General features: G+C 38.1%; 2 protein-coding genes across 4 annotated transcripts in view; both read left to right on the top strand.

Annotated features, from left to right (window-relative positions):
- Nucleotides 1–18485, top strand: part of LOC139963979 (uncharacterized) — a 71644-nt gene extending 53159 nt beyond the window's left edge. Inside the window, exons 1-5 of one of the 3 annotated variants that reach the window (XM_071965255.1) lie at nucleotides 2670–2825; nucleotides 11528–11679; nucleotides 13656–13739; nucleotides 14655–14846; nucleotides 15398–18484. In XM_071965255.1, coding sequence (XP_071821356.1) covers nucleotides 2795–2825; nucleotides 11528–11679; nucleotides 13656–13739; nucleotides 14655–14846; nucleotides 15398–15562 — 624 coding nt within the window. In that variant the 5' untranslated portion in view covers nucleotides 2670–2794 and the 3' untranslated portion in view covers nucleotides 15563–18484. Of the gene's footprint in view, nucleotides 1–2669; nucleotides 2826–11527; nucleotides 11680–13655; nucleotides 13740–14654; nucleotides 14847–15397 lie in introns of those variants that run through there. The other 2 variants (XM_071965254.1, XM_071965253.1) reach the window with 2 other exon arrangements.
- LOC139963609 (disabled homolog 2-interacting protein-like) overlaps nucleotides 1–25248 on the top strand; it is a 509980-nt gene that overhangs the window by 181667 nt on the left and 303065 nt on the right. The gene's annotated exons all lie outside the window — the stretch shown is intronic.

Here is a 25248-nt window from a genome sequence, read left to right as displayed (position 1 = left end):
AGAAACCTGTATCTAATTAGAAATGCAAATTTTGACTGTTACATTAACATATAGCTATTGTAGTAAATAGTCTATGTAGCCTTCAAGCAACTAGCTATACTCAGATGCTTACTTGCTTAACCAGAGTGAATTTAAGATTGTGAAGTGATGACCAGCGGTACAAATGTATCGAGAAAAAAAAGTTGATGGGGACTTTAAAAGGCGGTCCCGGGAGCAGGAATGGGAGAGAATTCACACCCCTGCCTCTTTACCCTCTGAACAATTATCGAAAATAGAAGGCTTGAAGTAAGCCGGTGTTCATCCATGATCTAGCACGGATAGGTTCTCAAATAGGCTACTGTAAAGCTTCCTGATCCTTGGGTAACTAAACTAAACTAAACTAATAATTAGCCAGAGTGAATACTGTTATGCTCGAAAACTAATAGGGTATTAAAGTCGTCGCAACCCCCGCCCCTACCCACAACGCCCCTGGTAGCTTTCGTTTACCTAATTCCGTAAACGAGACGCTTGAACGTTTCTGAACAGATGGTTGGGCTATAGTTACCCACGAAAGAGGGAAAAGGGGAGGGAGGTGGGGTAAGTGCGACCGTGTAAGTATAGTTTGAAGTTTTTCAGTCCTTTTTTTGCCCTTTTATATGAACCCCTCACATTCCTGATGATATAATAAATAATATTAAACTGATCATAGTTTATATTATTGATTATTTTCATTTATCATCAAAGTTTATTACACATCATATGTTTTGTCCCGGAGAAATTACTCTACCACTCAATCCTCCCCACCGTTACCATAATTCTGTACTACGCATACATGTTTGTATTTCTCCTTAAGGGAAAATTTGCTGATTTCAACGTACAGGAGAAATACAAGAAACCTGTATCTAATTAGAAATGCAAATTTTGACTGTTACATTAACATATAGCTATTGTAGTAAATAGTCTATGTAGCCTTCAAGCAACTAGCTATACTCAGATGCTTACTTGCTTAACCAGAGTGAATTTAAGATTGTGAAGTGATGACCAGCGGTACAAATGTATCGAGAAAAAAAAGTTGATGGGGACTTTAAAAGGCGGTCCCGGGAGCAGGAATGGGAGAGAATTCACACCCCTGCCTCTTTACCCTCTGAACAATTATCGAAAATAGAAGGCTTGAAGTAAGCCGGTGTTCATCCATGATCTAGCACGGATAGGTTCTCAAATAGGCTACTGTAAAGCTTCCTGATCCTTGGGTAACTAAACTAAACTAAACTAATAATTAGCCAGAGTGAATACTGTTATGCTCGAAAACTAATAGGGTATTAAAGTCGTCGCAACCCCCGCCCCTACCCACAACGCCCCTGGTAGCTTTCGTTTACCTAATTCCGTAAACGAGACGCTTGAACGTTTCTGAACAGATGGTTGGGCTATAGTTACCCACGAAAGAGGGAAAAGGGGAGGGAGGTGGGGTAAATGCGACCGTGTGAGTAGTTCGAAGTCTTTCATTCCTTTTATTGCGCTTTTATATAGGCCCCTCACAGTCTGATGATATAGTAAATAATATTAAACTTATCATAGTTTATATTATTGATTATTTTCATTTTATCATCAAATTTTATTACATATCATATGTTTTGTCCCCGGAGAAATTACTCTACCACTCAATCCTCCCACCGTACCCATAATTCTGTACTACGAATATATGTTTGTATTTCTCCTTAAAGGAAAATTTGCTTATTTCAACTTTAAGGAGAAATACAAGAAACTGTTAAGGAGAAATATAAAAAACTGTTAAGGAGAAATACAAACTTTTCCCCCTAATCCTCATTAGTAGGAAAAATACGTTCGGGGGAAATTTTTTAAGGTCCAAAAAAGGTATATCCTAAGATCTTATTAATTTAATCTCAAAAGACATGTAGCACATTAGAGCACATCATGACAAGTATTTCATGAAAATTTAGATATTAAAACATCATTTATTTCCATGTTATTCGTGTTTTCCCTCAATTTCCCCTTATGGTACACTTTTTTCCATTTCCCCCTATGGGTCAAACCAGTGGTATATATATATATATATATATATATATATATATATGTATATATATATATATATATATATATATATATATATATATATATATATACATATACATATACATATTACCTGCAGGGAACGTTAACTATCAACCATTAGGAGACTGAAACAGCAGTAAAATCAAAATAGGTTGATATATCTGACACAAAACTTACAAGTGTTCGTTTGCGATGGGAACAGGTATGAACTCATGTGTGTGTGTGTGTGATATTATCAAGATGGGACATCCAGTCTACTTTCCATCTTGGGCCCCTCCCCCCTAAAAAAGATTTGCAGTTCCCTGACGTGGAGATGTGCGATGCATCAAATACAACCCAACCCTCCCCTCCCCGACCCCCTTTGTCGCCTTACACCAAACAAGAAAGAAAAGAAAACTATAATTTTTGGGCATTCCCATGCTATACCTCAAAACTAGTTTTCCTCTCTTCTTGAAAGAGAATAGTTTCTCTTTCTGGCGTCTTATTACTCTTAATTAAGAGAAGTTTGGCAAATTAACTTATAGGTGGAATGGTGTGTCGTGTTTCTAGGAATAACAATAACTATACTGCTGTGAGAATTCCTGTGCATAGTCCGGAATATAAAGTGTCAGCAATTTGTTTTTATTTTTAGTATTGCCTCGTCTATACGTCAAGACACATCTTTATATCGTTTGTGTGTATATCTTACATAATACTGTCTGATACTTTACGGATTGTTTGTTGTCTTTAGTGTAAACATTTTCCAATGAATTATCATCCAGTTGCTTGGCATTTTGGTAAGTACCACATTAATATCAAAACATCGTATAATGTCAAATATATTATATATATATTATATATATATACATAATATATATATATATATAATATATATACAATATGTGTGTGTGTGCGTGTACCATGTAGTCAAAAATGTGTAACTATATAGGCATCAGTTTTCAACTACACAATTACAATGTATCAGCTCATGAATGTAATGGAGATCTGAGGGCTTAAAAGTCAAACAGTTTTGGCCTCCTAGTTTTATCAAGCTAACAAAATGTGCTACTTTCTTAAAGTATTTTCCCCAGACGCCCAGACAATCCATGTTAGGTCCATTCCGGGGCAAAGAGCAGGGTTCAGTTGGTCATTTAAGATTTCTCGACGAGGCAAAATTCTCGTTTGCAATCTGAACCTATAGGTGATAGTTATTTGACATTTTCTTCTTGCATATTCATGGGTACCCCACCCCTTCCACCCCCCCCCCCTTCAAAGGTACATCATTTGTTAACTTTAGTGTATATCGATCTGGACATATATTGCTGGTGAGTATATTCCTTTTCGAGTAGTACAGTGTCCTACATTGCCGGCTGTTACAAAGAATATGGAATCAATTGATCGAACAAAACTCAATGGCTTTTTCAGGTAGAAATATTCCTAGTATCTAGTATGGCACTTCATCATCGTTGTCGCACGTGTATACACGTCTAAACGTGGAACACTGTGGTGTGACAAATTACCAATGACCACAATGACCAAGACCACGAGCTGACCACGACAACGACCTGACCAAGCTACCAACTTGAGAAGGCCTTGTCTTGATACAAGACTGAAAACCTTCAACTGTATTAGCATATATACTATTCATTATACTATGTGACGAATGGCAATGCTCTCTCTCGTTGTAACAGTGTCACTTCTTAAAATGTAAAACAGGAAACATTAAAACGACAAATTTTAAACGGCAATCAATATTCAACGACACATTAATATGAAGATACGGAATATTCTTCCGTATAATCATTTATTAAAAAATGTTGATATCCAGCTACCCTTATTCTTTGTTGAACAAGTGAATAATCAAAAGATGGGCGGGGTCTACTGCCTCGTTTTGTCAACAAAAGAAGGGGTCTATGAATGAAAATGAAAGTCATTGATCATAGTTTTACTTTCTTTTGAGGAACTTGTTAATGTTTTGGGGGTTGTATTTATTTATTAATTTTTGGCCTTAAATCAAGACGAGCAATGGAGAAAACACCGCGTTGCTATTAGCAGGCCTGACGAGGGATAGCGTGGAGGGGAGAAAACACGGTATAAAGAATATTTTATTCTCATTTTCAAGAGGAAATAGGAATGTAATTGCCCCCGGGCTAGACCTGGCTCTTGTCGCGTGTAGCTGTTGGGAGTTGTGCATCCAGACATAAAGTTTACGAGAATTTCTTGCGAACTATAAGGACTCTCCGAATTAAGAAATTGTATGTCATGCTGCCGTTTGCTTTTTGCTTTTTGCAAGTGCTTAATATTGATATGACTATAAAGGAAAAGGTGGGTGACGGAATATTCATAATTAAGATACAAATATAGTTTAATTAATATTTCACTTGTTGCTTAGCCGCATTTTGTGTTGACGAGTCACCATTTGGTAGTACCATAGGCCTTGGATACTTGGAAACTTTATTACCATAATTCCACAAATAATTCAATGATGTGTTGAACTCAAAAAGTTTATATGTAGGATTACAATTTTTGTAACCTAGTATATATAGATGGATCACCCATGTGATGAAGCCATACACACAGTTCTCTTATTTGCAAAGGCAGCTTTTCAAGTTCATATGTGATAAATATATACACACACACATACACACACACAATACAATGCTTTAACAATGCGTTTATAAGTCAATCAGGTCACTTTTATCGGTGAGCTGATAAGAGGCCTATAAGTTTGATATGGTAAGATTGAAATATATAGGCTAGCCTGAAATTGAAAGCACGGTTCAGCCTATAGTTAATGTCTATCCCATGTCAAACATGCCTTGCCTTATTCCTTCCTGTTAAGGAAAATATCACATATTCCTGGTAATAACGTTTTTTCCGTGAATTGCCACATCTATGAACACATTATAACATGACCTAACCTTGCTACACAACATTATGCATGGTATGTTTTAAGCAAAAGACCTTGCCCTGATTGAATATGGAAAAGCCGGTTTTTTTTTTTTATATTCTTCTTTGATAAGAAGAAACACAATTATACGGTACTAAGTATATCCTATTCTTCATACTAACTCAAAGATTGAGATCTGCCAGACTATCTCTACCGGAAATAAATTTACTTCCTTTCGACGAGGTCAAGCTATCGTTTCCTGTAACACGTGTTTATTAAGCTAATGAAATATCTCGAACAAGTAAAGTCAATGGGTTGTTGGTACTTCATATGACCTTCGTTCTTTCTTTTTTTCTTCCTATTTCTTAAAGTGGACGAGTATATTTTTTTTGCTGCTGATACCACGTGTTAAACTACCGTGGTGTAGCTTGGGCCTACGTTTCTTCCTTCCATACGTAATACAGTGGTACAAGGGCGTAGGAACCGGGGGGCTGGGGGCGCCAGCCCCCCAGTGAAAAATGTGGAGGGGCGGAAGTATCATTCCGCCCCCCCCCCCCGCTTCGCAAGTCAGAAAACCCCTTTTTCATTTCCAAATGAGAAATAAAATCTCATTTGGAGCACCAAATTGCATCTAAGGCCTGGTGAAAATACAAAATTAAGTTTACAAAATGGAGTGGGTGTTGAAGTGTGCTATATTGCACCAAATTGCATCTGAGGCTACCTGGAAATGCAAAAAATTCCAAAGAGGAGGGGGACACCCCCTCCCCTTAGACCCCTCCCCCAGACCGGCCATCAGTCTTCAGCCCCCCCCCCCCACTCAAAAGTACCTTCCTACGCCACTGCAGTGGTATTTATCACGCAGTCGAAAGACGCGAGCAAATTATTTCAATGGTAAAACTAGAATTGTCAGACCTTGATTCAGGAGCGGGTTGCAGGCGTACAACCCCTCGTCCTCACCCCAAAATAATTTTCTTGCTTACCATCAGGAGCCGTAAGTCGTGATCAGGCTTGCCCCCCCCCCCCCCCCACCTACACCCCTGACACACACGTTGTTGTTTGGGGACCTCACTTTTCACATTTATGAACATGGCGACCCCCCAGTGGGGAATTGTATGTCCTGGTAAAGGGATATACAGATAAAAAGTATGCCCTGTCCTTAAGTTGAGACATTGTTATGTCATTGAGGTTGCTTACTTGCAAAATGGAGTTATATGTTTAGGTCATTGATGTCCAGCAGTTTTGTTCCATATTTTTTTCCCACAAATAGTGGCAATTTCTGTTTCCCTTTCACAACTGTTGGTGCCCACTCCAAATTTTCTTTAGTCCACGCGAAAAACAAAATCCGATGTTTTATTAATGCCAGTATATACAAGTGTCCTGGTGACACATGTTGATACTCGAATGTAAGATGAATAATTAATCACCAAGTAATCTTTCGTTACTAAAATATTTAGGAAGATATCTCGAGCGGCAGAAATCTGGCAGAATTTGCAACGTTTGTACAAAATGGCTAGAATTTCACGAATCATAGCCTGAAAGCCTGCTTATATGACCAGGCCTGCCGGCTGGGTGGGGAGGGGGAGCATGTGGTTACAGCCTGGGATCCGATAAAAATTAAGGGACCCTGAAAAATATGATATGATGAAGAAAACAATTATAAAGGAAGATATGTAAAGACTTCAAAAAATGAGGTGACATTATTGTCACAAGGGCCAGACGCCATGGTACCGACGTCCCTGCTTGAAATGAACTGTTTTGATCGTTTGATCCTCTGTCAATTTCACGTTGTGTTTATAGGTGTCAGGAAGGTCATATATCCAATGCGGTTGCTATTATTAAAATGATTAAGAAAGTTTCCTCATGCACGACCAATCACCGTGTCCGAGCTCACGTATAAGCCCAGTAGATACAGACGGATTGTCTCATACGAGGGTATTGGGGAAATACTTTTGGGTGTGTGAGAAGCAACTTCAGTACATCCCACCTTGCCCTACAAAAAGGGCGGAAATTGAAAAGATTTCAAATTTTAGTTAAAATGTTGAATTGGAAGCCCCCCCCCCCCCCCCCTCCGACGTGTAAGTTGCCCTGGTGGACTTCTACCACATTTGTGGTCGCTTAAGCGTCCGACGTAAAAAATATAGCTGCTGAGTATGATTATCATTATGATTATTATTATAATATAACACACGGTGTAGTGGTGTTAAATATAATAATAATGAACGGTTGTAGTCCGCCGGTATCCGTCAAAAAGACGCTCATGGCGCAGTGAACTTAAAAACAGTGAGAAAGGGTCAAGCAAGTAACACACGAAGAATAAGATAATAAAAGGTATAAGTCAATAATTATAGAAGTTGTTGAATTCTAGAACAGATGAGTTTTCAGATTAGATTTGAAGGACACCAGACAAGGAGAAAGTTTGAACGCGTTCAGGTCATTTGTTCCGAAGATGTGGGACAGTACAGAAGCAAAACATCGGTTTCCCCCAAGATCTGTTAGTATAGGCTTCATGGTGGGAAGACGTTAATTCCGAAACGAGCGGCAAATTCACGGGGTGTACTGTAAGACTGTGATAACATACAGGAATGATAACTCACAATGCCATAGTGATATAAAATACATTAACGATGTTATAAAGCAAAACAAAGATGCTTCCTCATACGATGATTTCGTTGAAAAATACTATGACGATGGTATGGCTTAATATATTGATGATATCCACGCATGCACGAGGATGATATTTCTCACGAAAATCATCATATCGCATACGAAAAGTGACGCTATAGCAAGCGATGACGATGTTATAACAGATTGAAGATAAAGCTATATACATAAAGACGATTTTTTTTTGAGATACGATGGTTATGTTATAACTTAACATGTTGACCATATCACATACGATGGTTATGTTACAACGTAAGGGTGTTGACGATATCACATACGATGGTTATGTTATAACGTAACATGATGACCATATCACATACGATGGTTATGTTATAACGTAAGGTGTTGACGATATTACATACGATGGTTATGTTACAACGTAAGGTGTTGACCATATCACATACAATGGTTATGTTACAACGTAAGGTGTTGACGATCTCACATACGATAGTTATGTTATAACGTAAGGTGTTGACGATATCACATACGATGGTTATGTTACAACGTAAGGTGTTGACCATATCACATACAATGGTTATGTTACAACGTAAGGTGTTGACGATATCACATACGATGGTTATGTTATAACGTAAGGTGTTGACGATATTACATACGATGGTTATGTTACAACGTAACATGTTGACCATATCACATACGATGGTTATTTTACAACGTAAGGTGTTGACGATATCACATACGATGGTTACGTTACAACGTAAGGTGTTGACGATATCACGTACGAAGGTTATGTTATAACGTAAGGTGTTGACGATATCACATACGATGGTTACGTTACAACGTAAGGTGTTGACGATATCACATACGATGGTTATGTTACAACGTAAGGTGTTGACGATATCACATACGATGGTTATGTTACAACGTAAGGTGTTGACGATATCACATACGATGGTTATGTTACAACGTAAGGTGTTGACGATATCACATACGATGGTTATGTTACAACGTAAGGTGTTGACGATATCACATACGATGGTTATGTTATAACGTAAGGTGTTGACGATATCACATACGATGGTTATGTTATAACGTAAGATGATCGTGATATCTCATACAAAATCGTATACAATAATGGTACAATGACATCCAATGTTGATGGTGTATGTTTCAATGAACGAGACAGCTATAACGTTGACACACATTGTCCATGGTTACATTTACACTGTGTGTATGGGGTACGTGCTGCCCATATACATCGCTTCAAGAATCGACCCACGACCAATATAAAACAATAAGAGTCTAGCGCAGACATCCGAGCTCATTACAATAAATTGCACAAATAGACAATAAATATTTAATTATTTCCGAGATAAGGATGGTATTTTCATTGGATTCTATAGTTCCAGTGATATTGGATGAACTTTCCGGTACTTCGTCTAAAATTAGAAACAAGTTTTTCAATATCGGAAGCTGTTCCAGCTATAACTGTGACGGAGTTAAAATAGCATTAGATCTGGGACACATCGTTCGATGCAGACAGGCCTGAATAGCGGGAAATATGGGATGAAAATATATATATTTCGATTTTCATTATATATTTGTGTATTTGCCTACCGGCCCAGACCAACTGCTCTCGTCTCCCGCCCTTCATCTAGGTATTAGAAGTAACATTTCTTTGATTGGGAAGTCTCCGAAGTCAAATATCGTCTGTGCGAGCACGTACGCAGTTCCATTAGCAGCTTCTTCACTAATATCGTATATACCGCCAATGGTATCCTTGATGATGAATTGTGGGTAATAAAATATCAACGTCGTCCTGGAAGTATAGATCTTATTTCATACAGTTTCCAAATAACAAAGCCAGAGAACATTAATATTTGTATTAACTCACTGTCGATTCCGATATGATTCAAACGAAACATTAATCGTAGGCTATATTTTTATCGAGGACATTGGCGAGATCAGCGGGATCCTTCACGCAGGCCAGATTATCGGCAGATTCCTTTTCATTGTTTGGATTGGGGGTTAAGAACAGCGTTCAATAAATATGATGCATTTTCTGCATAATACAGTGAAACGAACTGCATCATATATATTGCTGTGAAATGACAACACGCAGGCAGCGTGCTATAGTGGTTGAGGTTTAGTTAACGATACGTTGACGTTAAAACATAATGCACTTATAAGACATAAAACATAAATGGCTAACAGCAGCATCTCATAATGGCACGAAGGGCGCATCTTACAGTTTGTCCATGGAACGCTGACAGGGTAACAATTCTCTGCTTGGCACAGGAAGGCTTACATGCAGGTTTTGGTATAGTGGGTAATACGGTTGGAAAAGAGTTGTCATTAAATTATATTTTGGAGGAAGAGCGGTTCAGTAAAGGTCACGGCCAATCACGTATAATTTCGGAACGGGCAGGCGAACGGATTGTGCCTTCAAACCAATTTGAATAGGCTTTTCGATACGTTGGACAATCTATGCTCTCTTTTTTTCTGAAAACGGAGAGGAAAGGAAATGACATCGTTATCCCCACTATGTCTTATATATTTCGTACCAAAATAAAATGCATAAACTGCTCAGAAATATTGCCAATCAAAACAAATTTCTCAACAAGTTTAGTTAAGTTTCTATAGCTTTGGGCTGCTTTGCTGCTCTTTAAAGCCTATACTAACACTTCATAACTATAACAATTGCGGGCAACACTGGCACACCACCAAATGAGAATTCTGGCTTTAAGCCTACTTGCACATACTTGTTGCAGTGGTGTTAACATTGTGATTTTACGATTGGCTGTTACGGCTGAAAACCAGCTCATTTCAGGAGGGGGAGAGGGGGGGGGGGGTAAGGGAATATATACAAGGGGTTAGTTTGCGTGGTTAATTTTCGCCAACTTATATATCGATCTGAGTTTTCATTATGGCGTTCGCATACATATTTTTGTACCATTCATACTCCATAAAATCGGAGGCGAAATGTAAATACAGTTACAATATTTTTAATACAAATGTCTGCGTTGTATAGTCTAAGGCTACGTTTGTTACTCCAAATATGGAGAAACAAAAATATCGAGAAGCAGATTATCTGTAATAACCGTTTCATAAGAATTAATAATTCAACATAATAATTTAAGATTCTAATATAGTCTCTGTCAAGCCGGGATTATGTACAGCAATGGTCAGAAATGTCAGACATAATGGTTCTCCAATTTTGTATATAACTCAGTTCAGCGATATAGATTTAATCCGTTCCCCGTTGCAATGTTTTTCAGATATATTCTTTCTGCAAATCCTCAGGCTTGGAAAAGTTCATTTCAGGCTGAGGTAGCCATCGCTCCAGAAGATCATCTCATAAATATGATTTCCAATACTCCAAGTCTTTCAAGAGTGGTTTTGCTCTCTCACTTAATCCGGCCTGTTTCTCTTCCTCGATGTGCATGTGCATGATAAGTGGAACTTGCTCTTTAATCTCTACGATGATAACTGGAACATCATATTTAGAATCCCTTTTCGTACTCTCTATATGAGACCAAAGTTCAGTATTTTCAATTTAAATGTCTACACCGACTTCTTGCTACCAATAGGCTTCTATATTTAATGCAACAATAAATACCCCCCCCACTCCCTCCCCCTGTCCTTTCTGTAAACTGTATACGGAAGCCATTGAACACCTATTTTGGGACTGCCATGCAACCTCCAGGTTTCTATATTAGATACCGAGCAACTATAGTTTTTAGGAGACAATTTATTTTGACCAAAAAGGATTTTGTTTGTTTGGTTATAACATGCATTTACTTCAAGAACATCGGCCTAAACATACATGGGGTAACAGATCGTTCGTAGTAGCTGCTCCTCGCCTCTGAAATGAATATATGTAACATATATATATATAATACTCGTGAATAAATGACATGGACAAACTTTAAAATGAAAGACATCAATGAATGGAAGGGAAATTGATTGATTGATATATTTGTTTCACAGATTTTTCCAGGCATCTCGTCGTTCTGTTTGTCTTAGATGTGATGTTGGTCGTTTTTGCATCGCCTGTAAAAAGGTCTGCCAATATATGTCACCTTACCGTCTATACCATAAGACAGCTAGAAATTATGTCCTCAAATCTGGATCATGACATGGTGAGTGTTTAATACTTTGTGGAAAAAAATATGGCACTACTCGGTCTTAATTCTGTGTGTATATATCTTGTATTTTAATATGAGATATGTTATGATATATTCCAAATCTCGTTAGACGAACTTGATTCTTCCATAAAGCCTTATAGATTAACGTTGAAATATGGTGTGATACACGTGCTCATTGGATGTTTCCATTTACGCAATTACTATGTTTCAGGGGGTGGGGTGGGTGGGGGCAAGCCTGATCGAGTTCCTGCAGGTTAGCAAGAAAATGCTCTGTTAATACCACCATCCCGGGAGGAGAACTTAGCCAGGAAAAAAGGGGGAAATCCCTTCCCGGTGACTGGACTGTTCCCAGAAAGAAAACTTAACTTCCGGAGTTTTACACACAAGTCTTGATCGAGTTCCTTCAGGTTAGCAAGAAAATGGAATAAACAGACAAAAACAGTAAAAGTAAATGCATATTAGGGTAAAGAAGACAAGCAAATTATTTTCAGAATTGAAGCGCTTACGAAAAATAGAACTTAGAGGAGGGAGAACTTTCTTTACTGAGAGGCTGCCCCAGCTCTGTTAATACCACCATCCCGGGAGGAGAACTTAGCCAGCAAAAAAGGGGGGAAATCCCTTCCCGGTGACTGGACTGTTCCCAGAAAGAAAACTTAACTTCCGGAGTTTTACACACAAGTCTTGATCGAGTTCCTTCAGGTTAGCAAGAAAATGGAATAAACAGACAAAAACAGTAAAAGTAAATGCATATTAGGGTAAAGAAGACAAGCAAATTATTTTCAGAATTGAAGCGCTTACGAAAAATAGAACTTAGAGGAGGGAGAACTTTCTTTACTGAGAGGCTGCCCCAGCTCTGTTAATACCACCATCCCGGGAGGAGAACTTAGCCAGCAAAAAAGGGGGGAAATCCCTTCCCGGTGACTGGACTGTTCCCAGAAAGAAAACTTAACTTCCGGAGTTTTACACACAAGTCTTGATCGAGTTCCTTCAGGTTAGCAAGAAAATGGAATAAACAGACAAAAACAGTAAAAGTAAATGCATATTAGGGTAAAGAAGACAAGCAAATTATTTTCAGAATTGAAGCGCTTACGAAAAATAGAACTTAGAGGAGGGAGAACTTTCTTTACTGAGAGGCTGCCCCAGCTCTGTTAATACCACCATCCCGGGAGGAGAACTTAGCCAGCAAAAAAGGGGGGAAATCCCTTCCCGGTGACTGGACTGTTCCCAGAAAGAAAACTTAACTTCCGGAGTTTTACACACAAGTCTTGATCGAGTTCCTTCAGGTTAGCAAGAAAATGGAATAAACAGACAAAAACAGTAAAAGTAAATGCATATTAGGGTAAAGAAGACAAGCAAATTATTTTCAGAATTGAAGCGCTTACGAAAAATAGAACTTAGAGGAGGGAGAACTTTCTTTACTGAGAGGCTTCCCGGTGACTGGACTGTTCCCAGAAAGAAAACTTAACTTCCGGAGTTAAACACACAAGTCTTCTAGCCACCAGGTTAGTTACTCTGTATAGCTATATAGTACACTGGGAGGAATATAACAGGAAAAGAAAGAGGGAGGGATAGTAACTCTTAGAACAGCGGCAATACAGCAAGGATATCTGTATAAAAGAAAGAAAAGTAATACATTACAGAAGACTGCACTCGGCATAATTGCAACCATTCCAACATTAACCGCAGCCACCGCACCTAAACCATTACCCCCAACCCGCCTCCCCCATCCCCAACCGCACCCTTTTCAATGTATTTAAAGTTAGGTATACTTCAGCTACTTCTAACTATCATTTAATAAAGATTAGTACGATTACTATATCTAATCCTTATTTAATCGGTTTTGTCACGAAATAATTTCTATGACAATTTCAATTTTCTAGTTTTCTAAGGTTTACTTTCTAAAAATGTTTTATAGAATTCATGTTAAGTTATACACTGACCTTTAATCTCTCCTTTTGTTTTTTCTGCAGCGAGAGGCAGGGCGAATTCAAAGTGCAAATGGGATCAACGGATTAGAGACAATAAGGGATCATCTCCCGTTTCTCAGGTCAGATGTAAGTTCTTTAGACCAATTTTTTAAAATTAAAGGGTATTTTAATTACGTTTTTCGCCAGCTTCAACGTTCACGATATGTATACAGCAATTGGTTCCACCTGCTTCAAGATCATCATATTATTTTCTAATCTGTGCTTACTGTAAACCAACTCTATTAAATGCTTACATGCTACCATTAAAATAAAATCAAACAGAATCTTTCGATTGGCGATAATTGAAGAATGTTTGCTGGCTTTCAAAACAATATCGTTTAAACACACTCATAGGAGAGTTACATATGGCCGAACCTATGCCTGGCTGGTATACAAAATATATGGCACCAGTAAAGTTATTATTGTCCGATGTCTGATGAAAGCTGAAAACCCACCTCCCCCCCCCCCTTCCCCTGTCCACCCACCCGACCCAACACCCTTCCTTCATTGGAAATGTATAATAGGAGTAATTCATATATTAGATACAGGATATGGCTATAGACACACCCGCAGAGTTAGTGTGGTAGTATAATGAAAAGGCAGATTACTATATAATTGTAAGCGCCACGCATACGGTGACGTACAAATTGGTAGATATGACAAAATCGCCACCAAGGATGAATACTTTGACGGGGTAAACAAGGACATATATGATACACTATTTGCACGGGTATTTATAGATTTGTGACAATATTTGTGCTCACAACTTTACATGGTGTGACATGAGCTTATCAATCTCCGTACTGGTCAACGAGCGACGCCTCATTGGGCTCTTGGTAGTCCCTTAAAACATTGTTCATTTTTTCCTAAATATATAATTTATACAAATAGTACTTTTTTCTTCGAACTTTGGTGTCTTATTTCTCTCTCCACCTCCAACTCTATCCACCTCTCTGTCTCTCTCTCTCTTAATATATAAATATATATATATATTGATTACAGATAACGTCGGCAAACGAAGCTCTGTGGATTACACGGTTTTCTAACATATGTAAAACTTTGAAAGCTGCCTTCCACAGAGTGAGAGAACAAGAGGGCGAAATATCGAGGCTCTCTGAGATGACGTCATTTCAATATCCAGTCAGTAATATCCAGAAGAAGTTACAGAGCTTAACGTCGAGAATAAGAATTTGGGTAAAAAATTTGTATTTAGCGTCGATTGCGTCCCAACACGCACACTCTTTCAAGATAGATTGATTGATTGACTTCCTGCTCGGCTTGCTTGGTTCCTGAATTGATTGGTTGTTCGATCTATCGATTGATTGATTCGGATGGCGGATTAAGGATTTTATAAATGAAATGCAATATTTATAAAATAAAAATGTTGATAAATGTTACCTGAGTGTGTGCATGAATGTTGGAGTTTGAATGTTGGCAGATTCGATAAGGTGTCCCCAAAGTCATTGGGGAGTATTTTACGAATATACGATTATCAGTGTGGTCCATTATAAATCCCTAACAGAGAAATGTACATAATCAAGAGCGTAGAAAGTGCGCAAAAAGTATAACAAAAATTAGCCACTTACCTGGTAAGCTCACAACAATCGGTACAGGATATGGTGGAGAAGGAGGGGGAAAGGTTAAAGTAAGAGTGAGTTCAATATTTCTGCACCCGAGGGATTAGATCATCTCCCAGATAAAAAAAAATACTTGACGTTTAATTTTTTATTTCCTTCTCTCCGCAGATGCAATTCAAACAGATTAGCGATACGAGGTTGGACACGGAAGTTACTTATACCACCCCATGTGACGTCACTTGTATGTCTCAGCGGAATCTGTACGTTGTAAATTTATTAAAGACATTCGTCTATGCCAGCCTTGAGCAGGAGGAACGACTCTGCAGCCTATAAGAAAGAATAAAGAATATTGTAAGAAAAATATACCTAAACGTTGTGCAATATTTCGAACAAAAGTTTGGTTTACTTTAGTAAGTGAAGAAAACTTGATTATTTAATTATATGTATATCTTTTAAAAGAGACGGATTTTTATTTTTTTATTCTTTTTTATTTTAGAGAATTATTTCTGGGTGACTTTATGTTTTCCATATGAACAAATAATTTCTGATTCTCTTTCGGTTTAATATAGTATTTATCTTCGTTGTTTTGGAATCAACATTTTTAAAGAGATAGACCCTATACATATGTGTTTCATTTTTTGGGGATTAAGTTCCAAAATCAAAATAATATATATATATAAATGATATATGTTACATCCTTTATTAAACGCTGCACAATTTTGTTCAATTTTTGTAATTTTTGTAAGGGAAAAGATTATCTCCTTAAAATATGAAACTTGACTAGTCAAGTGAATGAAATACAATGGTATTGAATCGAATGTATATATATATATATCATGTTTCTTTCCAGACTGAACTCACTTAAAAAAAAAAATACTTTCACAAAATTCATAATTACTTTGCTTTAATATTCCGTCATTAGGATAACTGAAGACTCGAGTAAGTCTAAGAATATCGCCAACCCCTGTGGCAGCTATAGTATAAGTCATTTTTATTTAAATCGCTCTTTTTTTCAAGTGGGTTATAGTACACATAATTTCAATTATCACAAGAAAGTAAATTAGAAACCAAAGCTGAGATGCCAACATAAATAAACAGAAAACGATGGCACAATAATATTGATAAAGGGATAAAATATCGATCAAAACTTCAAGTGCACCCTCTCACTTTTTCATATATGAGTTAAGGCATCTTGTCAGATTGTTTTCTTTAATTTTTTTAAACTTTTTTTTTTATAAATATGTAGATGCTTTAAGAAACTAAAATGCTAGAGAAGTCCATCTTGGTGGACTAGTCAATTTTTAGTTTAAATAATGAAGTATTATGCGAAAATTATGAATTTACCAATTTCTTCCTAATTTTGCCTGTCATCAATCGATTAATAAACCAGTGTCACTTTTCCACATGTTAAATAATAAATAACCAGCAAATTCGTTTTCCACGAAGAGAGGAGACACTGCATTGAAACGGATGAATATAGACTCGGCTCTAAATTAAGGATTCCATTGTAAATGTTGTGCATATATAATATGTAGGGTCATGGCGTGATTCTTGAAAATTATCTACGGAAGCCCTGAATCCTGACCACTTAGAGCGAAATTTAGTGTCCATAGATCGAATAACAATTGATGAGGATTTAACAAAACCAAACGTTGTTTCACCCAGTTGTCTATACTGTTCTGTCATGTCCCGTCGCTTTCAGAGCACTCGTATTGTCAGTATGAATATCATGTTTCTATCAGATAAAGGTTAGGAACTGTTTGTACTGTCAATACGAATGCTTTGAAGCTTGGTATGGGAGGACAGTTTAGAGAGGTATTAGCACTAGTATCAGATGAAGGTTAGGAACTGTTTGTACTGTCAATACGAATGCTTTGAAGCTTGGTATGGGAGGACAGTTTAGAGAGGTATTAGCATTATGAAATTGTCCCAATTGGCTGGTTGTTTTCGCCTCTACATGTATCTTCAAATAGTGTAAGAGATTTATAACTCCATTGCCCACACTGTTACGGAAACGACATGTAAATAATTCGTATCCGGCAGAAAGAGTTTCCAAGGGTGTTAACGCATAAAAGAAAAGATGGACGAGGTTTCGAATGGCATTTTGAATAATAATATTTCTATATTCTACAAATAATATGGACAATAGAGGTGAATGGTACAAAGTGAATAACAAAGAGTACAGTTAACTTAAGGCGCCAGATAGAAAGAAATAACTTATCTATTAAGACTGGGTCTGAAGCCGATGAACTCGATGGTGTCGTAGAGCTGGGCCTTTGCGATGATCCGCGATAAAGAGTACTTCGTCAAAAGGCGTGGCGCGGAATTAATAAATGATTAAAAAAGTTCATCCAAGGACAATTGTAATAATTAAAAAGGGATCCGCTTCAGTTCACTGGATGGAAGTAAAATATGGTATGGAAAAGGGAAAGTCCATTCCGTAGCAGAAGTGAAGATAAATAGATAAAATGAAAGTCACTAAAGACTTGAAGATCCTTCAGTCAGAACATACTGTAGTAATGATAGGAATAAAACAGGTAACGCAATGTTACGGCAAAACAATAAAGAACCGTGCTATTGGAACGGGGTGAGAGGCGATGGTTCCCCAACAACGACGTATACACCTCTGACTGGTATCCGGACGCGGTACTAGCGTGGACTGTTGCGAGGGCGATGACGTAGAGATGACGTCATCTGTAAATGTAGTTGTGAATATTCAAGAGGTAAAGCATGCCCATAACAACACCCTGGCTTGCTTCATGAAGCCATTATCTTGTCTACGTAATATCCATATAGGAAATGTTCTTTCTTGTTAAAGGACATAAAGATAGGAAGTGTCTTCTTTTGTTAAAGACAATATATGCTTTTTATATGGATATATCCATATACAAAGTTAAGCCTAATTGTCATAAAAAGGTGGATTTATCGAACACCGCATTTTACAAATGAATAAGATCAGTTAATAACTGAACTTACATATATGCACTTGAATTGAATTTGATTCTCTATGTAGTTATCTATATCAGATCTCAAAGATTATCTTTCAATTTTTTTTATAGAGATCACTCTTAAAGAACCTTAGGGTTCCTTAAAACTGTAAAACTGATTCAGAATGGAGAACTCACACTGCAGCTGTATAGCCTAAATCTTGTATGCCTGAATGAATGGATCCCTTGTGACAACTATCAGTTTAGAAGTAATTTCAGAGACTGAGAAGAGGCTTTTTCCAAAAAACGATGTGATGATTTCTCGTTAAGCAATATATGTTAAGCAAAACTCATCATGTTTCATGTTTTGTACCTAATATGAACTCCATCCGTATCTTACCAATAGACGTTACCCATAATTATAGTACATATATAACTGGAGCAACTTGATGTCCAATTAACGATCGGATTTGAACCTATCCGCGGTAACAGTGTAGAACCAACCCCCACCCCCTCCCTATCTCCCTCCCTTCAAACACACACACAAACCTATCCCCCCCCCCCCCTCACACACACACACAATGAGTAATCCATTTCGGGTAGTTAGTCTCTGAAACTATCTATAAGATCTCTGATTCAATACTACCGTAATGTAGGGTATTGCAGTTATATCAAGAGGCAGTTTGTTTCAGAAGCATCTAGTGACGCTCAATCAACAAGCCTTAGTAACCCATAATTAACCATATCTATAGAGCCAATTTGTGCAAACAATAAATAAAAGATGCTGATTTCAACTGATTTTGGTAGGTATGGGTGTAAAGATTGACCAGAAAAGGGTAAGGTGGGATAGGGGGAGAGCAAGTTGCCTTCTCAGGGGGTCAAAGGTCATTGACCCTGACCTAATACACTATAAATTGTATCTCAGCAACAAAATGTGGTGTATGTTTGATCTTCATGTCAACATACACATGATTATTATAGAAGACAAAAATATATGACTCGTAGAACTAAATATGAATATGAGGTCACAGGTCAAAAATTGTGGTTTAATAATATAGCAGTTGATGTACTTATAACCTTGCCAGAGTAATCCTTATCACATTCCTAGTTAAAAAGGGAAAAGGGGCCACATTTCTTCTAGTGTAAATCATCTGGGTGGATAAATTACGCTGATTTCATCTCCTGGACGAAACACTAAGAGGCGAAGTCTACTCTGTCGAACGTGTAATGCAATGGCTTTTCATTTTACAATAGCGCCTTAAAATAATGTTTACTGGTTTTGTCATTAATGTGTTCCGTTGATCAAACGATCAAACGATGCATTTCCTAAGCCAATCTCCAGTAGTTGGAAAATCGGTGGTCAACAGGTGCGTATCCAGGGGGGGGGCGTTGGGGGCGCGCGCCCCCCGGGTAAGAAAAAGAGGAGAGAAAAAAAAGAGAAGAAAAAAGGAAAAAAGAGGGGAAAAAGAGGAGGAGAGGAAGGAAGGGAAAAGAAAAAGAAGAAAGAGAGAAGAAGGAGAAAAGGAGGGAGTAAAAGAAAAACGCGAAGACACCGGGAAGAGAAAGAGGAACAGTGACATCATTACAGCGCTGAAGGGTAGCCAGTGACGGATCAATGATTTCGTAAAAGTGTGCCTCACCCTACCCCTTACACCGACAACTCCAGTTTTTTGACGTTTCCATTTTCCTCTCTCACTAATGATCTATATATATACTATATATGGTCTATCATAACGCGTGTGTAGAATTGTGCTATGAAACCAACTGTGGCTGGTCTCGAACTCTACCGTGTCGTCGGGGAACATGACGCATTTTGGGATGGGGGCGACCGCCCCCCCCCCATTCCGCTTTTTTTTAAATGATATCGCTAAGTAATTTCAAAATAGAAAGTGCTTAGATGCAACTTACAAGGCCTGGGAAGTGTCATTTCCGGCGATCTGGGAGACATTTTCGGCCAAAATTTGCTTGTACGCTTCGCGTTAACAAATGGTCCTGGGTAGTGCCATTTCCAGCGATCTGGGAGGCATTTTCGGCCAAAATTTTCTTGTACGCTTCGCGCCAACCTATGGTGGCGCTACGCTTAGATAATTTGCCTACAGGCTTCGCCCCTCCCTTGGTAAATTTCTCGCTACGCGCCTGTTCGAATTTGTAACGCAAACAGCAGATATCACATCATATCAGTGAGCATTAAAATGGCGTTCCAGGATGAAAATCCTCAAAACTGTCCGACTTGCCTGAAAAAATAACCAAAAATTTTCGCGCGCGAAGCGCGCGTTCAACGTTTCGATGTCAATATCATATAAGCAAGCATCGGTTATTATATCGCATGCCATCATGTACCGTACGGTCCGTTCAAATTGCGCAGTATACCGCGGGATGCTAATGTAAACAACGACATGTCTCATGTAGATGTATAAATAGCATGGAGGTCCAATTATTTGTCAAAAGTTTCTTTTACATTAGTAATGGCGAATTAGGGGCTGCACCCCCGCCGAGCAATGGCGGAGCGTCCATACGGTCAGGGGGGCGGATGCCCCCCTGACGGACTCAAATGGACTGCTGGCGCCTTTTTCAGCTCTTTACCACTTTTTACTTATTCTAGATTATTGACTTTTTTATTGCGCTCTCATCTACTTATTGACATTTCTCACATTTTGTTGGTGTAATTTCGCGATGACACCCTATTCTTCGTTTATCTGCAAATTAGCCAGGCCCTGAAAGGGTCATTTCCGGCGATCTAGGGAGTATCTTTACTCAAAAATTTTCTGTGCGCTACGCGCCAACCAGTGGTGGCGCTCCGCTTAGATAGTGTCGAAAGCGCCCCTACAGACCATTCTCGCCCCTCCTGACCAATACCCCTAGCTCCGCCACTGCCGCCGCGCCTCTTACGCCTGTGTGTGTAGTGTTCGCTTTCGGGAATATCTGCTATTTTTTCATTTCCTTCAACCAAGTTTTATAATAGCCGTTAAAAGAGGTTTAATATTTCTACACCAATAAATTAACTGTGTCTGAATTTTCGAAAATTTCTGACCAACATTCTGCATCACACTTCCCCTCTACTCGTGCAATTTTGACCGGTCTGTTAGGGCTTCAAGGAAGTTTTTCTATATTGGTTGTCCATAGATGAAATTTTGTACAACATTATGGGTATGTTTTCAAGTGAGTTTATTCACGAGAAATGTGAATTTTCAAATTCTGAACAAATTTGGGGCTTAAAACCTTGAAAAGTGGGGCTGACGGGTATTGTGGGCCGCGACGTAGAATCACCTACAAAAGCAAAGACCCACAGGAGATGCGATCAGGTCGAACATGACGTGTGCCGGGTTGACAATCTTCAAAAAGGTTATGGATGGAAAAAAAACTATTAGGAAATACTTGGTTCTCAGGCCAAAAGTGTACATCTGGTTGGTCATTTCAAGCCCGAGAAGTGCCGTTTCCGGTGATCTGGGGGGTATCAAAACCAGAAATTTTCTTGTACGCTGCGCGCCAACCGATGGTGGCGCTCCGCTTAGATAGTAATTCGCGCCCCCCGGGTTAGAAAATCCTGGATACGCGCCTGGTCAAACAACATGACACTAGTTGGAAAATGTTGTCTGTACAAAAAGTAATTTAACCGCACTTTTGACCGCACTCTTGAATTCTGATTTCTGAGACAATATAACCTCAGGTTTTATTCTTCTAATATGTATAAATTTAAGGCTTACATTATTACAAGATATGACGAAATTCGAACTTACAATGAACCCGGAAAACTTCTTTCTAACTCTTTGTACAACCCTATAGTATAATAAAGCTGAAAATACTATAAAATAACTTTAAAATTGTCTGAATACAGCCAATTAGCGTTAGAGTTAGCACCTTAGCATATAACTAAGTACCAGGTATAGCATATTTAAGATATAAAGAATTGACAACCCACTCGTGTCATGCTGCTGAAAATTTCGGAATTTCAACGAGGGAGTTTGTAAATGTTCACGGTTTTCGTTTTGCCATCTCACTTGTTAATCCTGCCCCTTGGTTTTGGGGGACAATATTGCCTATGTTATGCATTGACTCCTTGCCGGCGTACTGTGCGTGCTTAACGTATATTCTTCATGTTTCTCCAATATGAGATGTAATGAAACACATCACACTACTGTTGTAATTGAACTACATAATGCTAGTCAGTTTGGTCACCAAAAAAATCTACTTACTTGCGGTACGGCACCCTCGTTACGTATCCACCCAGTTGGACATGTATTATTCTATTTGGAATACTATGATTCTACCACCCGCCCCCAATAATAAGACCCGAAAAATCTCAATCTTCTATGTGCGACTATGGATGACCAAAGTGTTTGGTTGGTTTCATTGTAGAGCTCATCGTTTGATAACCAATTGCTATTGGTCCATCTTATGTTGAGAATATTACGAAGCAGTTTCCTTTGAAAAGTGTCAGTTTTGCGATCAAGATCCTTCGTTGTGCCCCACAGTTTGCAATTGTACAAAATCAATACTCTTTCATAAAGCCTCGAAACTCCTAAGCGTAATGTTTCGGCTTATGTTTTTGCTTTTGAAAATACTTGACAGTGTGTTGAAAGCACCGTTGGTTATACCAATTCTTCGGTTAATATCTTTTACGGTCCCCAGCAAGCTTCCAACATATTTACACTTCTTCCAACTTTCATTTCCTTTTCTTGTGATTGAAAATTTCTCAATTTTTGTGCAATTGATTTTCAGATTCCTTCCTGTCAGTTTTTTCAGAAACTCGTTTTTCGATATCTTGCAGTATATGCTGACCAGTTGATGCCCAAGAGATATCTTCAGCGTATTGTTGGTCTACTGTGAAGAAATAAATTGGTGGTTGTGCTGTAATCATGATCAGCTAACTGAGATGGCAGGATAACTGCATCGATATCATTATCATCTGATTTCTGAAGAGTTGGCTAGATAAGTTATAAAAAAGAGTGCGCTTGTGGTGAACCAATGTTAGTGTTCAAAGGAAGTCCGAGTTTGCCCTCTAGTTTGTGGTACTTCAATGTACACAATAGATATGTGCAGCACTCAGCGCACGACGGCACTGTGAAGTTCCCGCAATCAACTCTGCAGTTGTAAAGGTCACCGATGATCTCGGCTAACCATTGACACTAGAGCATTTACACTACCAAGCTTCATTTCGTGCTCGGGGTATGATCCTCCTCCTTGCCAAGGTCAAAATCGGAGGAACAGATCCGAATCTGATCTGCAATTACACTACGACCTAGAACTGGAGCACCACAGGATATGATCTTGAGCAGGAGATCAGATCCAAGTCTAGCGAAAAAGCACCCTCAGTTTTGCGAAGGCCTCTTTGACGGGGTCATTTTTCCAAACGAGGAAAACAACCTTCCTTGCCATTGCAGTGGTAATAATTTTCAGGGGAGTAACCAACCCTCTTGTTCAGGAAGGGCAAGCTTCGAAAAATTTCTCCCAAAGAGCAACCAGCAGAAAATACCCAGTGGAGCAACTCGTGGGTGGGGTACATGGGCCTGCATTTGAGCCCCCCTGGGGATTCCATGGTAAATGCCTTTGGAGGGAGAGTATGGACCCGGAAGTTGATGTGTTAAACAGGAGAAGAGGACTAGCTCCCTTATTCACTTTTTTATTTCCTTCAAGTACACTAACGTCCACCACAACACTAATTTGTATGTCAAGAATTTGAATATCTTACTGAAATAAGCTTTCTTTAATTAATACATGAATAACCAGGGCAGCGTACATGATTCAACTCATTAAACAAGGCAATATTCAATACCAAATATAATTTCTGGAGGGACTATTAATTTCTGAAAAAGACCAAATACTAAATATTATTATTTTACATGACATACATACTTCAAATCTGGAATATCTCAAAATGCCATTTTGTCAACATTAATATATAGACTACAAATGGTGTATTCGGAGATCTCAAATAAGGTGAGCTTCTCGATTTTCTCAATATGCAAATATTTGTTTAGATACTAAACGCCGCCTGAATTGCTTGAGCCTAAATCAATTACATTGATTGGTTACTGCTTGAATGGGTTTCTGTGTGTTCGTTCTATCAAAATAACGTAATAATTTCATATTTGGCACGCTTATGGAATCTCTCAATACCACTGTAAATAAGTCTCTCTATAGTTTCTATATAGTCTCTCTTAATATTAATTTTGTTTTTCTTTCAATCACGTATAGTTCTATTCCTGTGAGGGTGGTAATGTGCTCATAAGGGTCACACTGCCGGTTTCATAATACCATATTTGCTTTTCTGCGGAATTCCTTCAAATTTTAATTATACCAACAGTTATTTAATATTTTCATGATGACACACGTGGCTGTTTCTATGATCGTAAGTTGTCGATAAGTACTGTGATTCTGACAATAAATGAGTAAGAATGCCGCAGAGTACGGATGAATCTTTATCGATAATTCACATCCTTTTTCGCGTTGTAAAGAAAAAACCACCATCACCAATCAAATAAAAAACATACCTTCTTTGGTAACTTTATATAAAAGTTCGGGGAACTGCATGTGGTGATTATCTTGTTTCCTTAATGAATAAATCTTTTTTTTTTAATCGTCCTGAGACCAATATATATATATAAAATTTGTAAGCTTTGAGTTTTCTATATTGATGACTTTTATGTTTAAAGGTGTTCGGCAATAAATAAAAAACATACCTTCTTTGGTAACCTTATGATAAATTCAGGGAACTGCATGTGGTGATTATGCATCTTGTTTCCTTAGGAATAAATGTATTTTTTAATCGTCCTGAGACCAATATATATATAAAAATGGTAAGTTTTGAGTTTTCTATATTGATGACTTATATGTCAAAAGGTGTTCGGCAATAAATACGAAAAAAAACATACCTTATTTGGTATCCGTATGATAAATTCAGGGAACTGCACGTGGTGATTATGCATCTTGTTTCCTTAATTAAAGAATAATGTTTTTTTAACTTTAATTCATAATATGTATCACCGTCGAGAAGTCTTTCCTTACTGAACTTTAAAAACCACATAGAAAACAAGAATACACTCATATCGTTCCCTCTCGATGATTATCGTATAAATTCAAGAAAAGTGATGA

This window comes from Apostichopus japonicus, chromosome 22 (assembly GCF_037975245.1).
Source record: "Apostichopus japonicus isolate 1M-3 chromosome 22, ASM3797524v1, whole genome shotgun sequence".
Lineage (NCBI taxonomy): Eukaryota > Metazoa > Echinodermata > Holothuroidea > Aspidochirotida > Stichopodidae > Apostichopus > Apostichopus japonicus.
Note: the sequence above shows the minus strand (reverse complement) of the source record. Positions and strands in the feature narration are given on the sequence as shown.